The 27,414-nt window shown below is 42.5% G+C and overlaps 1 protein-coding gene across 1 annotated transcript in view; it reads left to right on the top strand.

The window, feature by feature from the left end:
• Window positions 1-27,130, top strand: part of antxr2a (ANTXR cell adhesion molecule 2a) — a 77,810-nt gene extending 50,680 nt beyond the window's left edge. Inside the window, 1 exon segment of the mRNA XM_069169360.1 lies at window positions 24,024-27,130. Within this exon segment, the coding sequence (XP_069025461.1) occupies window positions 24,024-24,062 (39 nt within the window). The 3' untranslated portion in view covers window positions 24,063-27,130.
• The last annotated feature ends 284 nt before the right edge of the window (window positions 27,131-27,414 follow it).

Here is a 27,414-nt window from a genome sequence, read left to right on the forward strand (position 1 = left end):
AGCCGGGCGGACGAGACAGAAGAAACGTGTTAGAGCTTGAAAGGTGCACAAAAAAATACAAGATTTACAGTATGGAAAAAAAAAAGGAAGATAAACCGGACAAAAAGATGGAGAGAGAAAAAAAAAAGAAAAGCAGCAATAGGTACATTTAACCAGAACAAACTGTGATAATAAACCTTCACGTGATCAATTATTTAATTCATCTTGAAGCTGTCTTTGTTGACGAGCTCCCAAAACAAAAGATAAAGCCGTCATAGAAGAGCAGAAACCAAACCAGAAGAAGAATGTGTGTCGCTGAGCTGCTCTGTGGTCCGTCTGTCTGTGTGTCTGCGTCTCAGAGAAACGCTCCTTCAATCCCACTGTTGGGGTGCACAGATGCACATTCAGTCCTGTGTTCTCTGCAGTCTTAATAGTGTTAACCCGTCAGCTGTCCACAAACCGAGGACACAAGCGTCTCCAGTGTTTTCGCCACTAAGCCGGATTTTCACTCGTTCTCGCCGAACAAGTCGCCAACACAACTTCCACTTTCTCCTGCTCGTCTTCCACTAAATCTTCCTCCTCCTTCTTTGTCTGCTTCTACTGAAAGAGTTTTTACTAAATCTACATTCAAGTGTACATATATTTTTTCGTCATTTTATAACACTTGAAAAATAAATCAGCCAGAAGTAGAAAAATGTTTTAGTTTGGCAGCAGCTTATTGGTTTAAATGCTGATAGTTTTTGACCTAATCGTCATTTTTGTTTTACTCCACGAGCATCTTTATGATCCTCTACTTTGTCCTGACGACTCTGACGAAGCACCTGACCTCTAGCTTCTAGTTGTTCTGTGTTTTCCAGTGTCTTCCTCTTTTTTTTCTACTTTTTTCACGTCTTTTTTCGTCCTCAAAAAACTGGTGAAGACCTGAAAGTGGAAATCAAATGATTTGCTCATTCTTTGATCAAATATTTCCTCATTCGAAAGAGAAATTCTGTTCATCTTGATGTGTTACGACAACATTTCCACGTATCGGTGTGTATTTTCTGCCTCGCAGGACGAACATCTTTCTGCATCTCTCTTCTCGTCTGTTTTACAAGACTAAACTTTGCTTCACCAAAAATCCTTCGCCTACTTCCTCTCATTTCATTTCCTGTCAACTTGCAGCCTCTCCCCCGGCCTCCTCGCCCTCCAGACCCTCCGTCCTCCCTCCTCTTTCCCCAGCCTGCCTCTCTCCTTCTCCCCCGCTCTACATCTCCTCCTTCCGTCTCTCTCGCCGCCTTTGTCTGCTGCCTCGGTGTCTGACTTTGTCCTCCTCTCCGTCTTTCACACTCCCTCTCCGTCTCCATCGCTCTCTGTCCGTTCACATCGAGACGTGGGGCGCTGGCTGCCTCTGACAGTGCTCCTAATTAAGACGTAAAACTGTGGGCAGCAGGTTTCTGAAGGTTACACTGTCTGTACCGCAGGAAGTGATAAAGAATGGAGTCACTGATGACATGTGACGTTTTCACCGGGGATGATGCAAACCGCTGCTAATGAAGCCGGAGCTGCTGAGGAGCCGAGAGGACAGGGGGCCTCTGTGTGTCTCTGTGTCTCTGTGTCTCTGTGTGTGTGTGTCTCTGTGTGTGTGTGTGTGTGTGTCTCTGTGTGTGTGTGTGTGTGTGTGTGTGTGTGTGCGCGCGCAGGACTTTGCTCCAGAGGCCTCTGGGATTTCAGGGCAGAATATTTGAGTCAATTAGACAGGTCAAGTAGGCGAGTTCCTGCGCTGCACTCGGACTTGGTACAGTGTACGATCGTCCTGCTGTCTGCTGCTCGTATGACGTAAGATCCTCCCTCAGGCCGGGCCATCATCAGGCGTTTATTGATATGATAATAATTTGTCATCACATTTGATAGAATTTCGTTATCAAGAATAATCATTGAAATAAACTCATCAAAAATATCATTTAAAGTGCATGTAGGTGAAGAGTAGTTTTGTTTTTTGAGCTTTTAGAGTCGTAAATTAAAAAAAAAAAGTTTCCCATAAATTCTTAAACATGAAACTTTTTGTCTCATTCTTTGGACTTTATCATCTAAAACTTTTCCATGAAGCAGGTCTGTTGTTGACAAATTGTCCATAAAAATTAAAAAAATTAAAAAAAAAAAATTCTGGATTTAATTACAGAAAAACTGTCTCTCCACAAAACAGAAGGATTCAGAAAGATTCAGTTTCACACACTTACTGTCGTCATTTTTATATTCAGTATTAGTTTGTTTTTTATGAAGATAAATGAATAAATAATGAAATAATATCCGTTCCTGACCAAATGAACAGTTGAGTCACAATTGTTTCAAACAGATAAAGATGAAATTATTCTATATCCAAACGCATCCCCGTCCAGATGCTACATGGGGTCGGGTCCCATCACCGCTGCAGCGCTCCAGTCTGCTGGCATCCAATCAACACCGGAGCATCTGCACTGAGTGCATGAAACCTGGATGCTGTGAGATATAAAAGCTGAAGCAGGAGTCAAGCTTCATCTTCCCACAGCGACATGGAAGTGAAACTGAACTGAAAAGTGAATGCATAAAACATGACAGCTGGCGTTTTCCCTCAAACAAAATCATCTCGACACGCTGTGTTGAAAAGCGCATAATGAAAGAGTGCAGGATGCGGCGCTGCTGATTTGCATGCGTGTCGCCCCAACAGTCCAGCTTGACTCCCCAAAAAACTTGGAAACTTGCAATGAAATGCTTTCGGCCAGTTAGTGTAACATCATATGTGGCTCTTTCTGCTGAAATATCCTCTTGAGACTTTCAGTATGCACATAGTGATGAATTTCATGGCCACCAACCTCGCCATTAGGAAAACAGCAGTGATATTAGCCTTTTTAATGCTGCGCAGTAGAAGAACGGAGCCGCTCGACGCTGCTGAATAATTACACGTAGAGTGTTTGAGATGAGGCTTCAGGCAACTGTGAATGTCTGTAGTCTCCAACATATGCAAATAAATTAACATAATGCAGATCGCGCTCCGGTTTGTGCTCATGGCAGCAGCAGAAGTTGATACGAGTGTTGACCCACTGCAGAGCCTGAAAACTGCTTCATTAACCGGCGTGTGTGCAGATTTAACTCGTGAAAAGAGCAGCGGCACAAACTTCTTCTTCACATGTGCAACTTGACATTTGGTGGTTTTGAGTTGCCAACAAAACACTGACTGATAGAACAGCAGCTCAGCACGAATAACTGATACTGACTTATTTTTATGGAGAAAAGTTTCTAAATTAATAAACCTTTTTCCAAAGTTAACCAAAACTCCAGCAAGCATATGTTATTTTGAATTTAATATGAATTTAATTACTTTTGTTTTTTTAATTAATTTATAATTTTGTCTATAAAAGACAACACGTTTACATTGCAATTTCCCAAATTGTGCAAACGGCAGATTTGTATCTTTTCTGCCTGACAAATGATTGAAATTAGAAATGAGAAGTTAGAATTTGTTGTTATTCTACAGGATACAGTGAGATTAATGCTTCTCGTGATCAGTGCATTTAAAAAAAACAACAGCAACCACAAGACACATCCAGAATACAGACAAAAAAAACAAAAAACAAAAAACAAAACACAAAAAAGCACCAAAGTGGAGAGCAAAGAGCCGCCATCTTGGATTTCTGGTCCTAAATGAACACAACAGGTTGTCTGATGTCTGATTAATTCATCGATTCAATGTGATTACGACTTTCTAACACGATTAAAACTACGTTTACATTCTTAAACTCTTGTTTCTATCAGGCAGATTTAGAGTTTCTTTGTTATCAGCGCTGAAAAACTTCCCGTGGAAGAAGTTGAACTGTGCTGCCTCCCACTCGTCTGTTTCACTCTTTGGAAAGAGAAACATCGCTTTAAATATTCCCCACAATGCACCAGTCAAAGTCATCCAAATGCTTTCCTCCTTCACTACTCAAACACCCATCTGCGCACTTTTAAAGAGAGAAAAGGGACGTCAGACATGTTGCAGAGTGATAACTGTCTTGTTTTTTGATGTAAAGTGGAGATGATAAAGGCTCCGTCACCTGAGAAATCACATGTTGCTCCGTCGATGTACGTTATTATTCATCTGGACGGGATCCGAGCGCGATGAGTGACAGACGTGAAGCAATAATACGTCCTGCGGAAAAATATTCAGGTTTGACCTTTTCGATGTAAACAAAACGTGTCTGTTCTCACTGAACATGGAGGCTTGTTTTCTGCGTGTACAATCTAGAATTAAAACCTCGTTTAGTGAACGCTGATATCTGAACAGGTCACCTCACACATTTCTTCCTCTTCTCTCTTGCAAACAATGCTGATTCCACAGAGTCAGAAAATGGTTCTCAGTTTATTCATTTGAAAGTGGAGCGATTTGAATTTCTTGCGCAACGTAAGTTTAAAGCGTGGTGTGGTGTAGTCAGAATAAAGACATCCAGTTGGACTTCACTGGTGGATTCCCGCAGCACAGTTCTCCACCCGCTGCTCCTAAGCTGCTAAATCTCAAACACGACAGCAGTGCTGCAGCTCGACAATCCTCTCGAGTTCATTGGTGTGAGCATCTGAGCCCAATGTGAACTCAGGCCCAAATGTGACACACTGGCTCTGGCCATATGCAAGCTTTTCACCCCTCCTCTCCGCTCGTACTGGTGTTGTGAGTACACGAGTCATGACTGTTGGCTGTGGCAACACTCTGACTCACATAACCCCTCACAAAAGATCGGGCCAAGCTCCTTCAGCCCGGGCCAAGCCAGGCTGTCTCTGCATCGCACTCTAATTGATTTGATGGACTCGTGTGCCGTTCACACCCCTTCCCCAAACAAACAGTCCGCCCAGCATCCGTCTCCATTGAGACAAAGAGGCAGAGCCCTCCCTCCTCCTGTAAGGCGGCGCAGTGCGAGCGCCTGAGACGGAGGCCGGCCTGCCAAACCTGCTAATTTCACTGCCGGGCCTCGGGGGAGCTTTGAGCGTGCAAATCAGGGCTCTCACCCATCGTTGTGAAAAACTCCAGGTCAACCAGAGTCGACTCAAGTTCACAGCCTCCTCTTTTTTTTCTCGGTGATCTTCGCCACGAGCGCTGACTAAAGGACGGTCGTGAGAACTGTAGCGCAGCTGAAAAAAGAAGACGACAGTTGTTTCCATCTGGACTGATTTAGGTGTAACACACTGAAAGACCTCCTCAAAGTAGGAACCATGTGGCTTTATTGAGATGCTCTCCCTAATTTTACACCGTGTAACTCAACACTTCTGTCTCATTGGGTGAGGTGGAAGGAGATTAAAGGCCTTCGACGGGCTGTTGGCTAATATTTAAAAATAAAGAGGAAGAAATAACGGAAAATAGTCAGAAAATAAACCAGATGAAACCATTTTTGAAATGCGGCTCATTATGAACGATGCTTGAGACCAACAGCAGATTAACTTCAGTTTAGATGGAAGGAACTGAAACTAAAAGTTGGATGTTGAGGAAAAAAAAAAAACTGAACGGATGCCGTTTAATAATAAACTGGAGGGTGTGCTTTAACGACCGCATCGCTGTCGATCCAGGAATCACATTAAAACACCCTCGAGTGTAATACTGTGATCATACAACAAGTCACCAACTAAATAAAACATGGAATCTAAATGTTTTCATATTCTGGAGAAATTCACTCTAAAATATCAAACGTTTTGTTCGTGTGATCTCCGTTTCCATGGCAACAAACTGGGTATGACTCAGAACTAGAAAACAATCAGTCGCCTCAGTAGACTCTCATGTAACGTAGGTAATGTTTCCTACTCCAGGAAGTAGTCCGACCCTTAGCAACCGCCTAGCAACAGAGAGGATTTCTAGTCTCCAACTGAATAAATACAGAAAAATAAACTAAACTAAACTGCTCAGCTAGCTCAGTCTGGTTGGAACAAAGATATCTGACAAACAAAGATATCTGACGAACAAAGATATCTGACGAACAAAGATATCTGACAAACAAAGATATCTGACGAACAAAGATATCTGATGAACAAAGATATCCATGGACTCGTGTTTTTAACGTTTTGGCACCGTGTCTTTTTTGTGTTCCGGATGTGTTTGAACACTTTGATTGGATTTGTAAATGATGCCTGATGACGCTGAAGTGTAACACGTGTGTTAACTGTTAACGAAGGAGATTCTCGCGGTGTTGATCAGCTCGTGTCGTGGTTTGTGCTCGTTCCTTCAGAGAGGAAGAGCTCATAACACGATGAAGGTCACCGGCGAGTGCTGAAGCTCGGCGTGACGACCACCCCGGCACACCGAGCAGGGAACAATGAGCAAACGAGGCATGTTGGCGATAGAAGACAGGAAGTAGAGATATTTGAATCCGTTGTTTTCCATCCTTTTTATTCTGTGATCGTTCCTCTTGAGTGAGACTTTGAGAAAGCTGAGTTAAACACGGCATGATGAAAAAAACAGTTTCTTTCTGCAGGAAGTTCTCCACAATTCAGTTCCCTTTATAACCTGTAAAAATGAACATCCAGCAGCAGCTCTGTGGAAACTTGTTGCCGCTTCTGCCTCCTTGTTTTGTGGCTGCGGCTCCAAACAGACTGAAGTTAGACAGTCGGAATCTAAGAGGAACATTAAGAGTCATTTTCCTTCTCAAACTTTGATGGAGACCAAACTAAACGTAAAAGGAGAATGAATAACGTGGCGGCCGGCACGATAAATCAGCAGTGATTTTTCTGTTATGTAGTTGTGCAGTTGTTCCACCGAATGATCAAAAATAAATGTAATACTATTTTTTTATTATCCATGTATTTATCATAAATATTTGGGCAGGTAGTCATACTGGGATTCATTCTTGAGGCATTAATAACCTTTATTTAATTGAGGATAAATTGACTAACACATACTATTACATACAAAATATTTAATCATACAGGTTTTTAGTTAAATTTTTAAAGTTAAATATTTAAAATCACTTAATAAAACATGATATCCACATTTTAAAGAGTGAGTTTTTGAAACCTGTTTTAATGATCTTTATTTTGACAAGATTCCTCTGAAAGAAGATTAATAGTAACTTCATTATTTCCTGGCCATAATCAGCCGCTGCAGGATTTCACAGAATTTGTTTGTGGTTGTTGTGATCTAAAACGTTTGATTTTTTTGGGGGAGATTTTCTCAAAAATTGCAATGTAATTTTTTGAGTTTTGAGTGTTTTGCGTTAAAATTTTGGGAATTAGGAAAAATTGCAAAAGGAGAAAAATGCTGCACATCACTGAAATATTTGAGTTCTAATCTTTATTTATGCATTTATTGATTGAACTTAGAGAACCGTGGAGATCAAAGCTCCTGAAAGCTCCTGAAAGGTCCTAAAAGCTCCTAAAAGGTCCTAAAAGGTCCTAACAGCTGCGTATGTTTCCAGAACAGAGCGTCTGTGACTGGAATATAGAAACAAGGACTACATCAGCTGTCAAAATAAGAGCTTTAGATGCTGTTTAATTCATGTTCATTCAACACATAGACCTGCTGGATGAAACCAACAAAGAGACGTCTCTGACAACTGGACGTGTGGAGAAAACTCATTTAACATCCAGTAATATGGAATCACTTCCTTTGATCACAAACATTTAATCATCATTTTAATGTGAAGAACACATTTCCCACAAACCCCGTCACTTCCTGTTTCTCCTCTCGTTCCTGTTCCTCCGGTGAACAGAGTTTTATTTGGAGATGAAAACAGGAGCAGAGACTTTCTGGTTGAAATGAGGAGTTCTTGTTGTTAATGAAGAGAGTTTTGTTTGAAAAGATTTACTTTATGTTTTAATACTTTTAGCACAGATTAAATTTTTGCAGAAAAATCGCAGGAATTTATAAAAACTCCGAGCTCCCGCAAATATTACTTGAATTTGCGTTAATTATTGCAATTGCAAGATTTCCTGGAGGGACTGATTAATAGTAACACCTCATTATTGCCTGGTCTTAACATATACAGTTGATCCAAAATATGTCCCACAACTCGATATTAAATCATTCAGATTCAGAAATCTCACAGTGGAACCAAACGATTCGTTTATTAAGTTTAGTTTTCTGGCATCAGAACACGTAATCATGTTTTGATTTGTATTCATGTGTCCTGCCTGTTTGAGGTGTGTGTGTGTGTGTGTGTGTGTGTGTGTGTGTGTGTGTGTGTGTGTGTGTGTGTGTGTTGCAGCTCATGTCTTGTGTGCTCAGGTCACATTAACCCAGTTCTCACACTTTGTAGCCCAGTTTCCAAAAGGACGGAGAGAAAAGGCGTCGCTGCAGCCAGCGTGGCTTCAGGCTCCGCCACGCTGTTATATTTCCAGCATCACTGGCCGATGATCACATTATTTACTGCTCGTATTAACATGCGGCTTGATAAGCATATTTTCCTCAGTAGAGCTAACAAGATGCTTTATCGCCGAGCCGCTCCACCCGCCGCCGCTCGCTCTCCGTTTCCACCCGGTTACTTTACAGCCTCATAAATTACAACTTTCCTCCAGCTGAGATTTAAAGCTGGACTTTTTTGCTGTAAAATCAGATTTAACTTTTCACATGAAGGCAGGTTTTGGTTGTGAGTTACGGATCCAGAACCTTCAGTGTAAATCAGCCACAAGCTTTGCTAAATAAGCAGAACACCTTTGGAATATATACAGCACAATAACACACAGTTAACAAGCAAAGATACTAATAAAAAAGTCATGAGAAGCATCTGTCAAATGAAATCATGTGTTTCAAAGTTTCAATTTGGTCTATTTTTTTTTTTGTTGAAAAAATGTAATGTAATGATGGAGAACTCATCTGTGAGTTAAAATGCACATTTAAGATCAATAAAACCAAATAGATGATATTAACACACATCTTAAAATTGTATATTTTGGGGAAGAAACAGTAGAAGAAGAACAGGTGTCATCATGACTATCAGAAGGAAAAATAATCAAGAGGAAAGCTTTAAAAAGTCCAAATAACAAAATGCTGAAAAGTGTTGAAGTAACTTTTCTGTCTGTCGAACACGAACACGAACACTCCAGATGTCCACCGACCGCTGACGATGAAATAAACCTCAGTCGTCAGAGAAACTAATAATAACTGAGTCATCAGCCCACAACGCAATTATCGCCTTTGTGTCTGTGATTAGAAACAATTTCCCATTAATGCTTTTGTTCTACCTTTTTTTTTTTTTTTTAATTGTAGTTAATCATGTCAACTGCAGGAAGGCGCTGCATGTTTTTGGCGTTTCATTAGCTGCAAATCTGCATCTTTAATTAGTTGATGAACTGTTAGAAGAGAAAGGAGGGCTATGATCTGTCGCTCGCTAATGAAGGATTAATCATTCAGTAATGGTGAGAATATGAGAGGTTGCTTTTGTGGTTCCATTTTTTTAAAGAAAAACAACCAAAAATGTAAATATTTATTGCAAACCAAGTCAAATAATACGTAATATTTCAAAATTAAATTGATGAAAATGAATTTTTCTTCTTTCCACACACGTTCAGGACACGGTCGACCCAACCAGCCTCCCCTTCACCTCCAACGGGCACCGCGCCAAAACCGTTTCTTCCTGCATTAGTCTCATAGGGGACTTTAATATGTGGCACCCTGTAGGAGGGGAGCCGCCCTGGCACGTGCACAACACACACACACACACACACACACACACACACACACACACACACACACACACACACACCGCCCCATCTTGACAGCTCACTCCAATTACTGGCCCTCCCTGTCTCATGGCCCGCATCTCCGCTCAGAGCAGATCACATGTGACCCCGTCCAGCATGCCGCTGGTGGAGGGGGGAGAGGGGGACCCATGCAGGGAGCAGGAGCACCGACACACACACACACACACACACACACACACACACACACACCGACACACACACACACACCGACACACACACACCGACACACACACACACACCGACACACACACACACACCGACACACACACACCGACACACACACTGAAGGGACACTTTCCAAAAATCGAGGCCAATTTCTGGAGTTCGATTCCAAAACGAGATCTTCAACACTTGAAAATATATCTGCTCACTCCGACAGAAACACGACTGGCATCAAAGTAAAGCACATTGCTGCTAATGAGTCATCGTAAGACCTTTGTTTACAAATCGGCCTGCGAAGATTGAATCATCTGTGGTTTTAAAATATTGACAGATTAATTTAAGGCACCAGGGTGTCGCCAGAATGGATATTTAACATATTTGTGTTTGGAAAGAAACTTTGGTGTTTCCTCTGAGACTCAAACGAGTGAGATGTTCGTGGTTGTCTGAAGCTGAAGACGCTCACATAAAGGCTTATTGTACAAAACCATCTATTAATTATGTAAATCATCGTCTCAGTCATCCTGGTTTGGTCCAAATATTTTGGCGTCATTGTTTGTTCACAGCAGAAATGTGAATGTTGATTCCTCCAACATGCGTTTACTGTGAAAACAATACAATCCTGTAAAAGTCAAAGTCGAACATGTCGAACATTGACCGCCTTTACTTGATTAGAAACTTATTTTAAATGCATTTTTCTCTCCTTTTTATTCTTCTTGTTTTTTAACGTCTATTTTTGCAGTGTTTTAGGGAAGAAGCTGATTTTTCAGCATCAACAACGTGCAACAGAAATTAAAACATATTGACCTTCACACTTAATTTAAAAATGGGAAAAAGAGAAATTACACTGTGAATGAAACTGTTGATTAAAGCGTTGTTGTTGTTGTTACGCTGCTGACTTTCAAACATTTAGCAGTTTTCATCTGAAGTCCAGAATGTAGAAGATATTTTGTTGGTTTGTTTGTCACGCGGCACATTTTTCACTATTTTAAATCTGCTGAAGAATCGAATGCTGATGCTGTCGATCCATTTTATCCTCATCGGTTGTTCTGTTTCACCAAAGTATCTAAACTCTCTGAAGTTGAAGAAACAGCGACGTCGTTTCCTCTCGGCATGAACCGGAGACAAACATTAACCGGCTGCACATACTTTATTTAAGCATTAAAAGATGCTTGTTGATGCGGCGGCCTGCAGACGTGATGTGAGCTTATGTTCTGGGTTCGGTCGGGAGTGTTTGTGGCGTCTCCGCCGGCTTCTCTACGAGGACGGCCGCGGCGATGACACTTAATTTAAAAGTACAGATGAGCCCAGCGGCTGCGTGCGGACGCTGATACGCTGTGGCACCCAGAGGAAAAATTAACAAATGGCCCCCGCTTTATTTTTGGTTTGTGTTGGGAGTCGGTGTTCGGAGCATGTTGAGCTTTCGGGACGTTGAACAGCTGCGTGTCCGCTGAAAAACGGACTGTTTTTGGTTGTTGTGGGTTTTTTTGCAGAATCTGGTGCTGCTGCAGTTTCCATCAACTCAACTCAGTGTTATGAAGAATTTTACTCCTAAGTTGCAGATTGACTCTGTTTTCTGTTCCCAACTTGCACTTGAAAAACTTGTATCTATATATTGCTGTTTTGCTCGTTTTAAAATGCCGTGCTATAATTTCCGTTCCAATCTGCCCACCTTTCTGCTTTCCACTCAGATTTGAATGTTGCGTGCATTTTTAGAAACGGCACAGAAGGCTGAAAAAAGGCTCAAACACAAAGTACCGTGACCGCTTCGAAGTATTTCAACTTTTCATCAAAAGAACACGGTGCTCCCGACAGGTTTTCAGTCGCCTCTTGGCACCGCCGCAAGGTGTGACTCCTTCTTCCTACAAGCATCTGTTTAGCACTACGAGCTAAAAAAGCGAGCGGCGGACACAGGAGCGGTTTTGTGAATGCGTTGCACAACAAATGGTGCGGCGGGTGGGATCACGTGGAAACGGAGGGAAAGATCAGGGTGACGAAATGAGACGTGGAAACGGGAGTCTGTCACCTCGCGGGTCCCGAAGCGGCCCATCAGCTGCTTCTGGTGTCGTACAGAAGCAGCATTGTAGCCGGAGAAGGTGGCGTCCACGGAGCGCCTCGTCGCTGACAGACAGAGCGTCTCCGTCAGCCCGTCAGCTGTGAACCCAGTTGTCTGACTGAAGTGGGTTGAATTGGACGCGGCCTGTCTAAATCACTTCAGTACATATCAACCCAAGAACAATCTCTCCTCTGTCTGATCCTGCTGGCGCCGCTCCACACCGATCCTCCCACGGTCTCCCTCTCTTATGATTATTTTATCATTTAAAATTCTTTATGCCGCATTGCCGTGGCACCGGCCCCGCTAGAGCAGAGCGGCGCGTTGGCCATACAGTACATTCACACTACAGTTATTTGGACGGCGCTCCGGTGTGGCTCTGTCCTGGTCCCTCAGTTGGATTCTGCTCGTCCATTAGTGCCATCTGTGCCTTCATGCGCCGTCTGTGAGGGCCCCGTCGACGCCAAAACGATTGGCATTTCTCTGGAACAACCAGAGGGACGGTGCCCAGAGCTTTTAGCTGCCAATGATGTGCACTTACTCTGACAAAACCAGAGAGGAAGAAGGGGGGAGGAGGGGGGGGGGGGGTGAGACGGAGGCCCAGGCAGGAAACAGCTGCACCTACAGTACTGCAGGAGATACGGCTTCTCCCTGCAACAACGGAGCTGCAGCAGCGAAACAGGAAACAAGCTGCTGACCAACCAGATTGTGTTTCATCTTCACCATGTTATGATGTTAACATACATACATGCGGCCGTCACACTGAACCCACGCAGAGTTACAGTCTGCAACGCAGATCCGTGGCTTCAGTTCAGACTCCACGTTGATAAATGTCGGACGTATTTCAGCAACGAATTTACAACAACAACATTTAAATCGTGTGCACGATTTAATTCCTACTTGTGCAAGATATGATTTTATATATATAGAGAGACAGCAGAGCACATCGGTCTGTCTCCTCTCAGGAGGAACTGCAGCTGCTTCAACTGTCAGTTGATCATCTATAAAGTCAATAGCATCCTCAAAGTGAGCAAATTGCTAACAATGTCAACCACAAGCTCTCAACATCATCGTTATTGCCTTTTACTAACAATAATCCCTGAGGCAGGTGCAGTGAACTTCATACTGGGCTGTTCTTATCTCGTGTGCACGATTTAAATGTATTTCATGAACGTACATCGGCGTGCTGTTGGTTAAACTTAGCTGGGAAAAATAAGCTTCAGCAAAATTTGGAGGATTCTTTAATTCAAAAATACTGAATAACTTCAGTACATCAGCGCAGCTCAGGGAAGACGAGAAATGGACTGTAGATGTAAAGAATATCCAAACAGATGTGACATCACTGAGGGAACCTGGAGATGTTTTCCAGCTGAGAGCCCTGAAACGTGTCTCGGCTCTCTTATGAGAGCTCGATGCAGAAACACCATTATAACAATGTGAATCATTGCAGACAGACAGAATAGGATCTCAACATAGAAAACATAACAAACTGAACAAGTTCAGCCGTCTTGTAATTCAGTTGTTTTGTGATTGTTTTGGACATTTCCAGGTCCCTCAGTATTTTATTCCAGCAAGAAGTTGATCAGGTTTTGGTTTTACGTGATGTTCAGTGTATATTCCTCATGATTTGTTTTTAGTATTTGGACAGGCATGATATGACGTCACGCTTTTTACTTGTACATTAGTAGCCTTTGCTTTTTGCCAACATAAGTAGTAATTATGTTTTAAACCTTTTTGCTCCGACCGAAGACCCCCAGTGTCTCAGACGGTCCTCGGTGAGATTGTGCATATTATTCGCTCACTGAAGCTCTGCGTTGGTTTTGATTACGTTTATTTTTCAGGGTTCCTTAACACGACTCGAAGAACAAGAAGTCAAGTGAAGTGAAGTCACTTTGATTTTATAGCACATTTAAACAGAACATGTGTTGACCAAAGTGCTGCTCACGTAAAGACCAAATAGAAACAGTCAGACAGTTGAAATCAACCACACCATCAAGAATAAATGAGGAACAAAACAAAATTAGAAAATAATATGAAGCCAAAACAACACTCAAGGGTTTACATGATTAATGCAGACAAAAGTTAAATTGAAATTGAAATTGAAATTGGACTTAATCTGGAAATGCCAGCAGGAATAAAGATGTTTTCTGTAAATATTTGTTCCCTCAGAAAGTCCAGTCAGCTCTGAGAGCGAGTCTGAATCTAGGAACAGATAAAAGCTGCTGGTCAGATCAACTAAGCAGAACAACCAGGGCTGTCTGATTTTAAGACTTATGAACAAGCAATAAAAATGTTATATTAGTTTTATACCAAACAGACGATGTGAAGATGAAATGAGCTGCAGCATCCCGGACCGTTCGGGTTGTCTGTCTGTCCGTCCCGCTCTCATAAACGTGAATCTCTGGAACTCATTCAAGAGTTCCTTTTAAAATCGGCACAAACAGATGAACAAAAGGATTAACTGATTGGATTTGAGGGGGCGGGGGGGTCAAAGGTCAAGGTCACGTCAACCTCACATTGACCAATTCTGCCGAGGGCAAAAACATTCACTTGGACTCAATAAATAAAGGGAGGACATCATCAGCACACAGAAGAGACTTCAGTTGAGATCAATCAATAAGCAGGTCTATAGACATCTGTCTGTAGAGGACTGGGCAGAAGTACCGGAGGAGACAAAACGAGAGTCACAACTACATCCGGGATGGTAACTTCAAAAATATCTGTGGTCAGAAAAAGTTGCATCGCAGATTTCACGAACATAAAAATTGCCATATGTTAGAAGAAGATCTCGTACGTGACCGCGTTCATGAGCAGAACCTGAAACCAGCTGCTTGAGATTCAAAGAGTCAATGAGGTTGAAAAGTTATTCTCCGTTGGTTTAAAATGACAACACACGTGAATATTAAAACCACAGAGATTTAAAATGTTCTACTTGAATTTGATATTGGGCTTTCTGGGACTACAGTTTTCATAACATACAGTACATGACCCAACATATGTGAAAATTCAACCGTGAGTGATGTCATCAACCATCAGTGATGTCATCAACCACCAGTGATGTCATCGTTGGTTTGTGAACGTTATGAATCCTCCAGTTCAGATTCTGTCCGTCACCATCTTTACTAGTTCGGAGCAGTTCAGAGCAGGAAGTGACCATATTTGGACGAGCTGGGGGAGGAGCCAGCGGTGGATCAGACCGATCTAATTGGAAACCTGACGATACTACGTCCCGCCCACCGATAGCTGTAACCTGACTGCACCGCAGGCCTGTCAATCAAACAGACACGCCCCCAAAAACAGGTCTTCTTGAATCTTCTTTTCTAATGAATGAGGGATTATTTTCAGATGGACCTCCAGAAAACTAATAAGAAGGAGTGACTTTAGCTAACAACACCGAGATAACTGATGGACACATTTGATTCACTTTGGATTTGATGAGAGAAGTTGAATGGGAGTCTATGGAGCCGGAGGCTTTTTGGAGCCGACCTCTAGTGGCACTCGCTGGTATTGCTTTGCTCTTTTTTTCTGAACCATTGAATGCATCAGACTCATTTTTCAGACCTGAAGCTACGAACTCTTCTATGTACAGTTTGAGTGTTTCTGTCTGGGTCAGTTCTTCACGGTTTGTCCGATGCTCCTGAATGAAGTGAAAACTTTAGTTTACAGCGATATTTGATGCAAACGTTGGTTTGTGTTTGTTTCTCTCCTGTTTCAACGTGACAGTCCCCCAAAGCTCAAAGTCAGGTCCATAAACAAATGTTTTTCTGTGTTTGTTGTGAGGAGCTTCACTGGTCTGCACAGAGCCCTGACCTCAAACCCGTCCAACACCTTCGGGTTTAATAGAACACCAACTGTGAGCTAAACTGTAACCCAGCATCCATGTTGCATCTCACCGATGCGTTTAAAGCCGAATGGGAACAAATCTCTGCAGCCGTGTTCCCAAATCTGCAGGAAAGAGTGAAACTGGACGAGTGGAGGCTGTTAGAGAAGCACAAACTGAAAATGCGTGCAATCATCATCTGTCCATATATTTGGACCGATGTGTGTTTTTAGTAAAGCATAACGTAAATTCATGGATTATACACAGAATGTAAAACAGCCCGGTGCACCTGTGTAAATAATATAAACATATATATTACAAATATTAAACTTTTCACAGTTTTTGAAAAAAATATTTTCCAGCATGCATGACGGCTTTTCCAGCATCTTCCAAGATATCTGCTAAACTTCACAGTCGTGAAGGGAGTAACTGTTTTTTTTTCTCCCTCCGATGTACCTTATGTGCTCGTATAATCTTTATTCATCTCTTTACAATCAGTAGAAATGCCCGAGTTGTCAGCGAGCATCATGCTTTTGGCCGAGTCTCAGGTGGCTCTGATTTCCCAGCAGGCCAGATGGCAGCGCTGTGTGGGCAGTGTGTGTGTGTGTGTGTGTGTGTGTGTGTGTGTGTGTGTGTGTGGACGAGGGGCTGTGAGAAGAGGGCCAGCAGCCTCGTGGAGGGAGGATTGCTCACACTCTGGCTCTCTCCTCTGTCCCGGTGCAGCTGTGCTTCTCTCTGCAACTTGAACTTTTAATGTGTTCAATATGTGGCCGAGGACACGGGAGTGAAACAGAACACATGTCTGGTGGCGGAGGCTCGGCAGGCGGCGACGTGGAGGGGAGGATGACACCGTGTGGAGTTGTTTTTTAACTTGCTCAAGTCTGTTGCTTCTGTCAGACTGGAGCACTTTGAATTCGTTAAAGGAAGAGTTCACACTTTTTTTTTCTAATACTTGCTTCGGCGATGATAAATATAGTAAAGTCTTGAGGGAGTCAGTGACTTCTACGTTTTCTTTTTCTTTATTTCTATGTCACAATATAAAGCCTGTATTTTCCTTCAGAAAGTTGCTTATTTGTATGTACTTATTTTAAATGGTCACATGGTTTCAAATGACCATTGAAACCATGGTCATTGGTGTTTTCAACGAGCAGATTCAAGCTTCAGTTCCTGTAATTTTGGCTTTTAATTTATCAGATTATGAGAAAACACATTGAGAGATTTTGAGTGTTGAATATGGAGATAAACACACATGCCGGTGTTTTTTTAAGCAGTTCTTGTTTTCGGTTGAGGCTTCGTTGCAGTCAAGTTTTTTTGTTTTTCCAGCTGCTTTCTCGGCCACGTCTCCCTCAGCAGAATATTTAGTGACCCCCTGACCCGCTACATGGTTACTGTCTCAGTGTAGTCATATATATATCAATCCATATATAGCCATCTGACCGAGTGTGTCATCTCAACTTAAAGCCAAGGAGCTCCATTTCCTTGAATCACGTCACAGGTCTAAGTTTTGTAAGAAAGGAGTGCATGAAGCTGTGGCCAACGTTTTTGGCGGATAGGGCGAATAGATAATCAGAAGGTGTGTCACAGCCAACCTCAGTCCTAGCCAATCAGATCAGTTCCTCTCATCATCTTTAAAACAGCTGTGGTGCAGCGTATTGTCAGTTTCTAATGACTGATGAAGGAGGAGACCGTCACCATCACTCAAACTTCACACAGGAGGAAACTGACATACTTGTCTGGAGGTTCCTGCTCGTAATCAGCCAATTTATGGCATTACAAGTCGGCCTCCACAGGCTGGTGTTAAAACAGCTTGTGAAGAAGTAACTAATATTATAGATAACTTTTCACCTGGTATTGGGAGAACAGCTGCCCAGTGTAGGAAGAGGTTTAATGATATATGTCAAAGAACCAAAGAAAATGCTGCATCTTATCGACGTCAAAGACTGGAATTAGTTAAACATCAAAGGGAACAAAAAACACTCGTCAATACAGTGAAACCAGGAGCTGGAATCATGTTGAGGAGTGAACAGAAGTGAATGATTCACACTTAAAGATCCAGATGCAATTTACTTATTAACAACACTGATGAAGAGCAATGTGCTCCAAACATCACTGACGTTGTGGTGTTAATAAATAAAGTGATGTTGTTAATAAATAAAGTGATGTTGTTAATAAACAAAGTGATGGTGTTAATAAATAAACTGATGGTGTTAATAAATAAAGTGCATTGGGAGCTTTGAGGGTGAATCATTTACTTTCCAGTCATTAAAGCTGCTGTGTGTAACCTGCTTTAACCTTTCTCACACGGCTGCTAGATTACTAAACGCCTTTATGTGTGATTTAATTAATTAATAGGTAATCCGAGTGCCTTTTAGATTTTATGACTGACGCTGGGTGCTCGTGTCATGACGTGGACCAACTGCCTGATTCACATCCACCTGAATATGTCTGTCACTATATGTTTTTTTTAATGCGGCTTTGAATCCAGGTTTAGGATCTTAAACATATTCAATGATGGTAGATGATCTGTGATTGTTAAACTCAAAACTTGTTTTACCTGGTCAGGAGAAACGGAGCAGCAGCATCCAGATGTGATTACTGTCGTAACAGATGTAAGATGATCAGCAGTACATGAGGACTGTCTGAGCACGAATATGCTGTTCAACTCATTAACATTTCATCAGAACCACAGACGAGTGTTGGAATAACGACTGTTGAGTGTTGCTGTTGGATTAAGTAAGCCCTAGATTAACTAAGCTACTGTATAGCTGCAAAGCTCTAATGTGGAAAAAAGTCTGTTCTGGTAATAAAATCTTTCAAAGCCTGAAGCTTATCACTGCAAAATAAGCATCTTGCAACTGGATTACAACTCTCATGCTTGCAAGTGTTCTCACACTCCAGTCCAGATGGGAGATTCGTTCTGTAACCTAAATTGGTTCTTCTTTTGTGCATCTTTTTTGTCTTTGATGTTGTAAATGTGACAAACTATACAATCAATTAATACACCAAGCCAATACAAACATTTGGAAAGGAGCTGCTTCTCCATCAGCTGTGTTTATTTCCTGTTATCAGTGGTGGAGACTCGTCTCCAACTTGTTCTGAGCAGGCGACATGAACAGGCAAACATGAGTCCTGGTTTTGTTTAGTTTATAAATCACAGATGATTACTCAATTATTGACTTAATTATTGAAGGAAAGTCAGAAATATGGACGTTTAGACGTGAAGGAGCGTAACTTTCAGGGTTTGAGTTTTACTTCACATCAAATCCCAGCAACCACCAGAACGACCCACAGGTTGTGTTCGTGTGACCATGTTCTGACGTGAAGGTGAATCAGCAGTTTGATCTCCGTCCTCCATCGGATAGAAAACATGAGCCTCCATTTCTCTGGTGAAATAAAAAAGGTGTCCAGCAGCAACCTTTACAAACATTTCAGGTTCAGCTGCATCCACTTGTGTCAGAGAGACGTTGGTAAGTGCATACTTCAGATCATGTGTTTAGAACTAAGCTTTCAGTAACCTAATCCTTTTAAACAGGTGCGTTCAGTTGAAACAATATAGTTGACTGTGGAAATAATTGCAGTGTAAACACAGTGGAGTTTATCATTAAAGCCAGGAAGCTCGCTGGTGTTATGTGACATCTTTCAAACAACCTTAAAGCCTTTGTTGAAGTCCAGAAATGGAAACGTGGACCTTAAATATTCCAGTTTGTGACATCAGACAAAAGGTGCAGACGTTGTTACCTCTACAGGAGATGGAAAATATGAGTGTCGTCGGGTTTTGGGTGTTTCAGTCCATTGGTAGTTGGATCTTAAAAGCATTGTTGTGAACGCAACTAATAGAAACACAAATATTCCTCAATAGATTATCTTTCCAAACAGACATTAATTTGCAATCTTTCTGTTTTGTTGTCGTGTTTTATAGCAAGAAAAAAAAAATCACAAAAATGTGAGCGTTTAGTTTTAAGTCTATCCAGCATCAGTCTCACTGAAGCAGCAGAGATCTTCTGAGAGTTGCAGCTGTGGGGGACTCGAGCTGCTCAGGGTGTGAACACTGAGATGAGACACACACACACACACACACACACACACACACACACACACACACACACACACACACACACACACACACACACACACACACACACACTCAGACACACACACACACTCTCAGACACACACTCAGACACACACACACACACACACACACACACACACTCAGACACACACACACACACACACACACACACACACACACACACTCTCAGACACACACACACACACACACACACACACTCTCAGACACACACTCAGACACACACACACACACACACACACACACACTCTCGGACACACACACACACACTCTCAGACACACACACACACACACACACACCCATCAGTTCACTTCTGGAGCTCTGCCTCAAGTTACAAGCCAACAGTCCCAGTGACAAACATGTTGTCTGAGGACTGGGTAAACGTGGCCCTCTGCAGCTCCTGTCAACACGCTGCGAGGCCGCGAACACGCCGCCGTCGTCGGTGGCCGCGGCTCCGATCACGTCTAAAACACTTCCAGGAAGTTTATTTCAGCTGCTCAGAGCAGAATTCCTTTAACACTTCTACACAAAAAAATAAACAATGCACAGATCTTTTAATATTTGGCTCTCCAACATTTTGAGCTCATTGGAAATATTTCCATTAGTGGTGCATTAAACAGCCAGCGAATTGACGAGAAAATAGATAGCTTTAAGAACTGATCAGTTGGAATAGTTTGTCAAATAAAATCTCATCTCATCATATGCTGAATCTTTATTTACACTAATAATTGGATAAAGTCAACAAATTAATTTCACTATCTGAAGTTAAAGCTGAAGTGTGAGCAGTAATTTATAGTCTGACTTTTTAATTGATTAGAAGTCTATTCATTGAAAAAGTAAAAATATTGATAACATTAATTAAAGCCTATATTTCATCCCTCTGCTGCATCTTTCTGCTTCCAGATGATATATTAAGAATGGATGCTGCTGTAATCAATTTTTTTATGATATCATATATATATATATATATATATATATATATATATATATATATATTTCCATTAATTTCAATAAAAAGTCAGTGGGGTGTCTGTAATGAACCTTATTAATCCCAATCTTCATCTGCGGTTGATGCCCCCCCTCCTGTCTCTTCACCTCTGCATCTCCCCACCTGACTCATCTCCCCGTCTCCACGCAGTCACGCTGCCGTCCGACTGATGTGATTTCACTGACATGCCATGCTGACGTATCCAGACTATTGTTGTGGCGCTCCGGGTGGCCCAGGTGGGCCTCCGTCCCTCCAACATGGCCCAGTTACAAGGCGGCGTTCCCTGCCAAGTCAGGCCCCGTTCATCTGGGACCAGGGGAGCTGGAATGGGTTGGAGCGTATTGTGCTGCACCTGCTTCGCCCTCGCATCAGATCCCCCTGCTTCGCCTGCCATTCTGCCACCGCGGAGAGCACTTCTTCCCTCGCCGAGCCCCCGCGCCGTAAAACCCCGAAAATCCACTGAACTTAGCCGCTCTGATGGCCGTGGCCAAAACAGCATCTGATGTGCCTTATTTGTTGACTGTGTGAGATTAGTTGCAGAGGGTACACGTCGAGGGGCTTACCATGCAGAGATGGAGCGCAGCCCCCACCCCTCCACCAAACACCCACCAGCCTTGCCAAATAATGAGGAATGGAAGATTCTCCAGCTTTTCTAAAGCCCTCGTCACAGTCGGCCCGTGTACGCTTCTGCTCCGGAGCCAGCCTGCACAGCAGATACAGTCGGAGCGGCGGCAGCACAGGAACTGGCTGCAGGAGCTCCACATTCACCGGCGGCTCCGAGCCGGCCGGCGGCCCCGAGCCGCCGCCCCTCATCTCGGTCCGTAACACCTCGACAGGACGCGCCACCTGAACTGTGTGTGGAAGAATGTGCTTTTGTTTCCTCTGAGAGAAGGAAGCACATGTGCTGCTCAAATGTGAGCACGTATGCAAATTTGGTTGAGCAAATGAATCGGTTCGTCTCAAATTAAATGCTATTTTAAAACAATTGAAAAGGTTTGGGTGACCTCTGACCCTGAAACCACAGTTTAAACCTACATTTCTTCCGCCACTTGGCAAATCATCATCTTCTGCAGTTGGATTCTCCAGCTGCAGATTCATCATGCAGAAATCCAGATATCATTAAGGGCCAAAGCTGTGCTGTTTATGAATGTTGGATGTATGAAAACACACAAAACAAAACCACAAATGGGTTGAAAATGGGTTTTGAATGACGACACCTGAACTGAGATCAGAGCAGCAAACTGTCTCTGTGGATGTGAAGTCACCTCCGGAGCTCCGGAGGAGCCGTGCAGAGAGATGCAATTTAAATTGTGCGCTTGAATTATGAAATTGAGGCCATGAGATACTAAATCAATATCGTTGTTATTCCCTTTTACTCACAATAATCCGTTACATCCCTGAACCCAGTTAACGAGTCGTGGCCACGACATGCTAAATGGTGCGCGTGCTTTATTGATGTTGTCTCTCCGGAGTCACCTGTTGGGACGAGACAGGCCGAGAACAGCAGTGTGTGGACACTTGAACAAATACTTGTACTTGTTCAAACACTTGTGAGCTCCTGGACATGAATCAGAGTCCCAGAGAAGAGAAGCCCAGTTTACGTTCACATTCACACTCTGAAGGTTTACATCAACGGGATTCTTCTCGTCACTCTTATTGTACTTTATCTGCAGTGATCAGATTTATTTTCTACCTTTTGCTCTATTAGTTATTAAAGCCTTCGTATTTTGTATGATTATTGTGGACTGATGACATAATGGAAAGCTGTAGTCTCTGTTGTTTTTATGATACCATCTTATCCAGGATGCACCACTAAGAGTCTTTTCTCACTTCCTGCCACGAGCTTCTTTCTCCATCTGAAGGCAGCTTCTGTACGTGTGCGCTTTAGTAACACAGGTAGAAGTTGGGCCATGCACCTGCAGCGCCAACGAACTGCTTCTCCTGCAGAAATGTTCTTGTTTTAACCTTTCACCTTTAACCTTTCACCTTTCACCTGCGTGGTGACACGGATGCTCACGCTGTCGGATCTCAGTCACTGAAACACAACTGACGGCTTTTGTTTTGGAGTTTGTATCCGTGTTTCTGCTCCCATCTCAGAGGACATGTCTACTGGACATTATTTATGGTATTAACGGGTCATTGCACCCAAACGAGAAGGAAACACATTCTACTTTAAAGCATGTCTGAGGAACTACGTTGAGCCAAGAAATGTTTTGTAGTAAGAAAAGTGGACAGTAAGTCTGTAGAAACCCTCATTTCATTGCTCACCTGCATGAATAGATGTAACCAGAAGTAAATGAGGAAATGTCTGGTCTTGTGATTTGGGTGAACTCATCCTTTAACAGTAATCCTGTTGTTATATCTGTTGCTGGCTGCTCTCTAAAATATGCAGCAGGATTTACAGACGAGCTTTAATGAATAAAGTAGAAAGAATTGGTGTTATGATGTCAGAATGAGGTTACAGGAAGCAGACAGAGAGACACGGAGGTGTGTGTGTGTGTGTGTGTGTGTGTGTGTGTGTGTGTGTGTGTGTGTGTGTGTGTGTGTGTGTGTGTGTGTGTGTGTGTGTGTGAGAAGGCCGACGGGCTGCTGGGGATTCGCTGTGTGAGAGCTCCCTCTTGGTGCCAGTCGGCCTACTGTTAGTGAACAGGCTGCTGCAAGGAGAGGCTACACACACACACACACACACCACACACACACACACACACACACACACGCACCACACACACACACACACACACACACACACACACACACACACACACACACACAGGAGCCCTACTTCTCTCAGATCTGTGTGGTTTTTGTAACAGAGATGTGCAGCAGGTCACCAGTTGATGTTTCGTTTGATTGTCGTTGGAACAAAATGTTCAGATGAATGTTGAATTGTGTCGTTTTATTTGTCCTGAATATGTTTCAATAGATTTATCAGTGAGCTCCAGTATTTTTAAATATTTGTGTGCTGATTATTTATGATGAATATTGTTTCCTTACATTTGTTTTATTGGTTTATTTTGTTTTGTTTGGGAAGACCTTTTTTTTAACTTTATTTTTTTCTACTCTTGATGATGTATTCATTTTCATATACATACATTTATTTTAAATTTTAATAAGAAAAGGACATTTTCAGTCAAATTTTCATGTAAAAAAATCTGAACAGAAATATCAACAGATATGAAAAAATATCCTTTTTACTTGAAAACCTGCAGTGAAATATGAAGTAGATTGTAAAAGTTTGAATGTGTTTCTTTGTGTGTCTCTCAGGGCCGGTGTATTAATTTCAGCCGTGTGCAGCATCAGTAGAAGCGACTGTGTGAAGACCACCGAGCTGGTCGCCGTGGACGACAGAAGAGCTTCAGGTTTTTCTTTGAAGATGTGTAATCCTGCAGCTGAAACCACTATCTGTTCCCTCTGTGCACAAAGTTTCCCCCTCGGTTGGGTTCTTCACGCCGAGGCCTCTGAAGCACACGCCTTGAAATGTTTATATTCTTATTCTTTAACTTATTTACCACCTTTTCCTCACACCAAATCTTTTTTTATTTTTTTATTAAAAAGAAGTCAGAGCAGCCGTCCCGGCGCCCCAGAACTCAGCACTCAGACTCGGTTAGCTTTTCATGCGCACCAAAGGCTTAACATATTCTGACCATATTGTGCCTTCTGTGAAAAACCTAATTTCATGGACACAGACGGAAGCTATCTAAAAAAAAATATTAAAAAAAAACCATGGAGGAAGGGGCTGTTTGCCTTTGGCGTGGAAGTCGGAATAATCCCAGTGGGCCTCACAAGTGCAGAAGTCCGTTGCCTTTTGGCAATGTCTCATCACGACTCCTCTCCAACTTCAGCAGCGCTTCGTGCCCGCCGGCCGCCCTTTGACTGGCTGATCCTGTCATTTTAACACTGAGAAGTGCACACGCATGACAAATTGTAGACAGGATGCCCCAAGGTATTGGAAGGCACCAAGACTTTGCCCTTTAGTTAGTTTATTTTTTATTTTTTTGAAGACACCTTCCTTTCATTATGCACTCGGGATAAAGGAAATTAATAGAGCGTTATTGGACCGCGGGACAGCCTCCTGACCACCACGAGCTCCAGCTAGTTTTGAGGGATTGATGCCTTGAAGACCTTGACATGGCGCTTGGTGTTTTTTGCCCCTGTTTTCAGTGCAGTCTGCTCTCTGCTCAGTAAGGCGTAGCACATCACAACCCATAAACAGGCCTATCAGTTAGGACTTTTCAGATATAGATACGCCGCCCGACGCTGCGCCTCAATCCTCCGAGGGCTCCCGGCCTACGTCACGACCCGCTAGTTCTCCCGGTACCAGAATATCAAAGTTTAATTAAAATAATTAAAAGCAACAGCAAGCAGCAGCCTGTGAAGACCTGGCTGTCTCTGTTTTATGCCTTTTGACATTGAATGACCTATTACTGCGTTATTCACAGCAAAAAAGAGGACACGGCGCCACAGTGACGGTGCGCCGCGTCCAAAACGCAAACCCAAAGTAGCGGATGCGACGGACGGATAAGTATTGTTCATTTGCAGAAATGATGTCCCCCCCTCCTCCCACCCCGACTCCCTCAACCCAAAAAGCAGGGGATATATATTTATATATATTGTGGATTTCTCAAGCGCGCTGTCATGACGCCAATCCCAAATGATGTTAGTGTGAGCGGAAACACTGTGGGGGAGGAAAGGGGGCAGCAGCTGAAGAAAAAGGCTCGAATGATCCAGTCACTTCGGATACCGTACTTCAGATGCAAAATGGATATTCGAGTCGAAACCTGACAAAGCGTGCCGGCTTTGACGGGAAGCGGTATAGACAATGACCAGTGGCTGGGTCAGTGGGATGTCTCTGTGCAAGCAGGGAAGCTTATCAAATGACACTAAAAATAAGTTCAACAACCATCAAGTTTGAGGAGGAATGGGTGAGTGTCTCGCATTCGGTGGGCGCAGGAGTGCAGGAGACGGGCAGCGAGCATCACGGCCGGCTAATTATTCCTTTGTTTGCTCTCCGTCCCGATTGGGGGGCACGTAAATAATTCCACATGAAATCCTCGGGGTCCGCTGGTATTTATGTCCGACTTAAACGCTTTTAGCCTCTTGCATAATTTTGCAGGCTGACATTTAATAGGCTCATCAGGCTCTTTCTGGACGCGCCGTGAACGAGCAAATTTTTAGCACTTAGATGGCGTCTTCTTTATGTTGCAACCGAGAGCACGGGAATGTTATTAACCCGAACTAATGAGATATTTACATACCAGTCACAACACCACGCGCCCCGCCAGTAACGCTCACTGTGTCCCTTGAACACATCATCATCACGCTATAGAGTCCATTTTCTAACCGATTGTTGTACATTTAAAAAAAAAGTTTGTTTTTTTGTAAATTTATGCCTTCGATGAAAATAAGTATTTTTGTATTTCTGCACAAATGAAGTTATTTTAATGTCATTTAAACACCAAAAATCAACTTTTAAAAATTGTAAACCATTTAGTCACATCAGCCAACTTCTTTTTGTTTTCATCAGTTTCAATATAAGTTTTAAAGAAGGTTTCAGCTTCAGTTTGATTTGCATGCACTGTGTTCTGCTATCAGCTCTTTTAATGTGCACAATTTTTTAATGTATCATTTTATTATCTTCAATTTTTTATCTTTTTTTTTTCTACTTTTTTATATTCACGCAGCACCTTGAAGCTCAGGTTGGAGTCACACAAGCTGCACATGTGTGATTCGCAACCAAAATCCCAAACGCTTTTTTTTTTTTTTTTTTTTTTTTTTTTTTTTTTTTCTTTTCTTTTCTTTTCTTTCTGGGTTTTACACTGTTTTTATTTTTAGTCAGACAATCTTTGTTATTGTTTTACACTGCAATCTGTTGTGTCAAATATACATTCAACAAAAAGCGAGCAGTGTTTTGGGGTTGTGTTTTTTTCTCTCTCTTTCTAACACGTGTGTGCTGGTAGGGGTGGACACGCTAAAGGCGATCTTTAATTGGGCCCTTACAGATTTATAGGGCCCGACAGGGAACGTGATTATACAGAGTGTGTGTGGACAGAACAGTGGACAGTGTGCAGCCTCCACCCCTGTGAAGTCAGTCACCGGAGGCACCACACACACACACACACACACACACACACACACACACACACACACACACACACACACACACACACACACAATATCCCTTCAAGGTCTCCGACGCCCCAAAAATGAGGTCTTGCATTTAGTAAAAATATGCGCTCGTACACCTTCTGCTTTATCCACATTTGCATGCTGTGACAAGATGCCAGCTGAGGTATGTGTGTGTGTGTGTGTGTGTGTGTGTGTGTGTGTGTGTGTGTGTGTGTGTGTGTGTGTGTGTGTGTGTGTGTGTGTATCTCCACACTGTATATAAAAAAACAACCTTTGCCATGTTGAACAATAGACAGGAAAGTGATTTCTCCTTGTTGTCATAAAAAAAAACACTTTTCTTCAGGTTGTGATGTCGTTTCTGGGAATAAAATGTTCCAAAAATCATCTCGGTGCAGACACACAAATGTGTTTTGAAATACAGTCATGTAAAGTTGTTACTTTGAGGAATAAACTGTGTGTGCAACAATAGAGATTTCTTCTGATCATGATCAAACCTGCTTTGTCAACACAACTAGACCTTTTCCTCGAC

This window comes from Embiotoca jacksoni, unplaced genomic scaffold, assembly GCF_022577435.1.
Source record: "Embiotoca jacksoni isolate LCO1_2020_lvr unplaced genomic scaffold, fEmbJac1.0.p SCAF_44, whole genome shotgun sequence".
Lineage (NCBI taxonomy): Eukaryota > Metazoa > Chordata > Actinopteri > Embiotocidae > Embiotoca > Embiotoca jacksoni.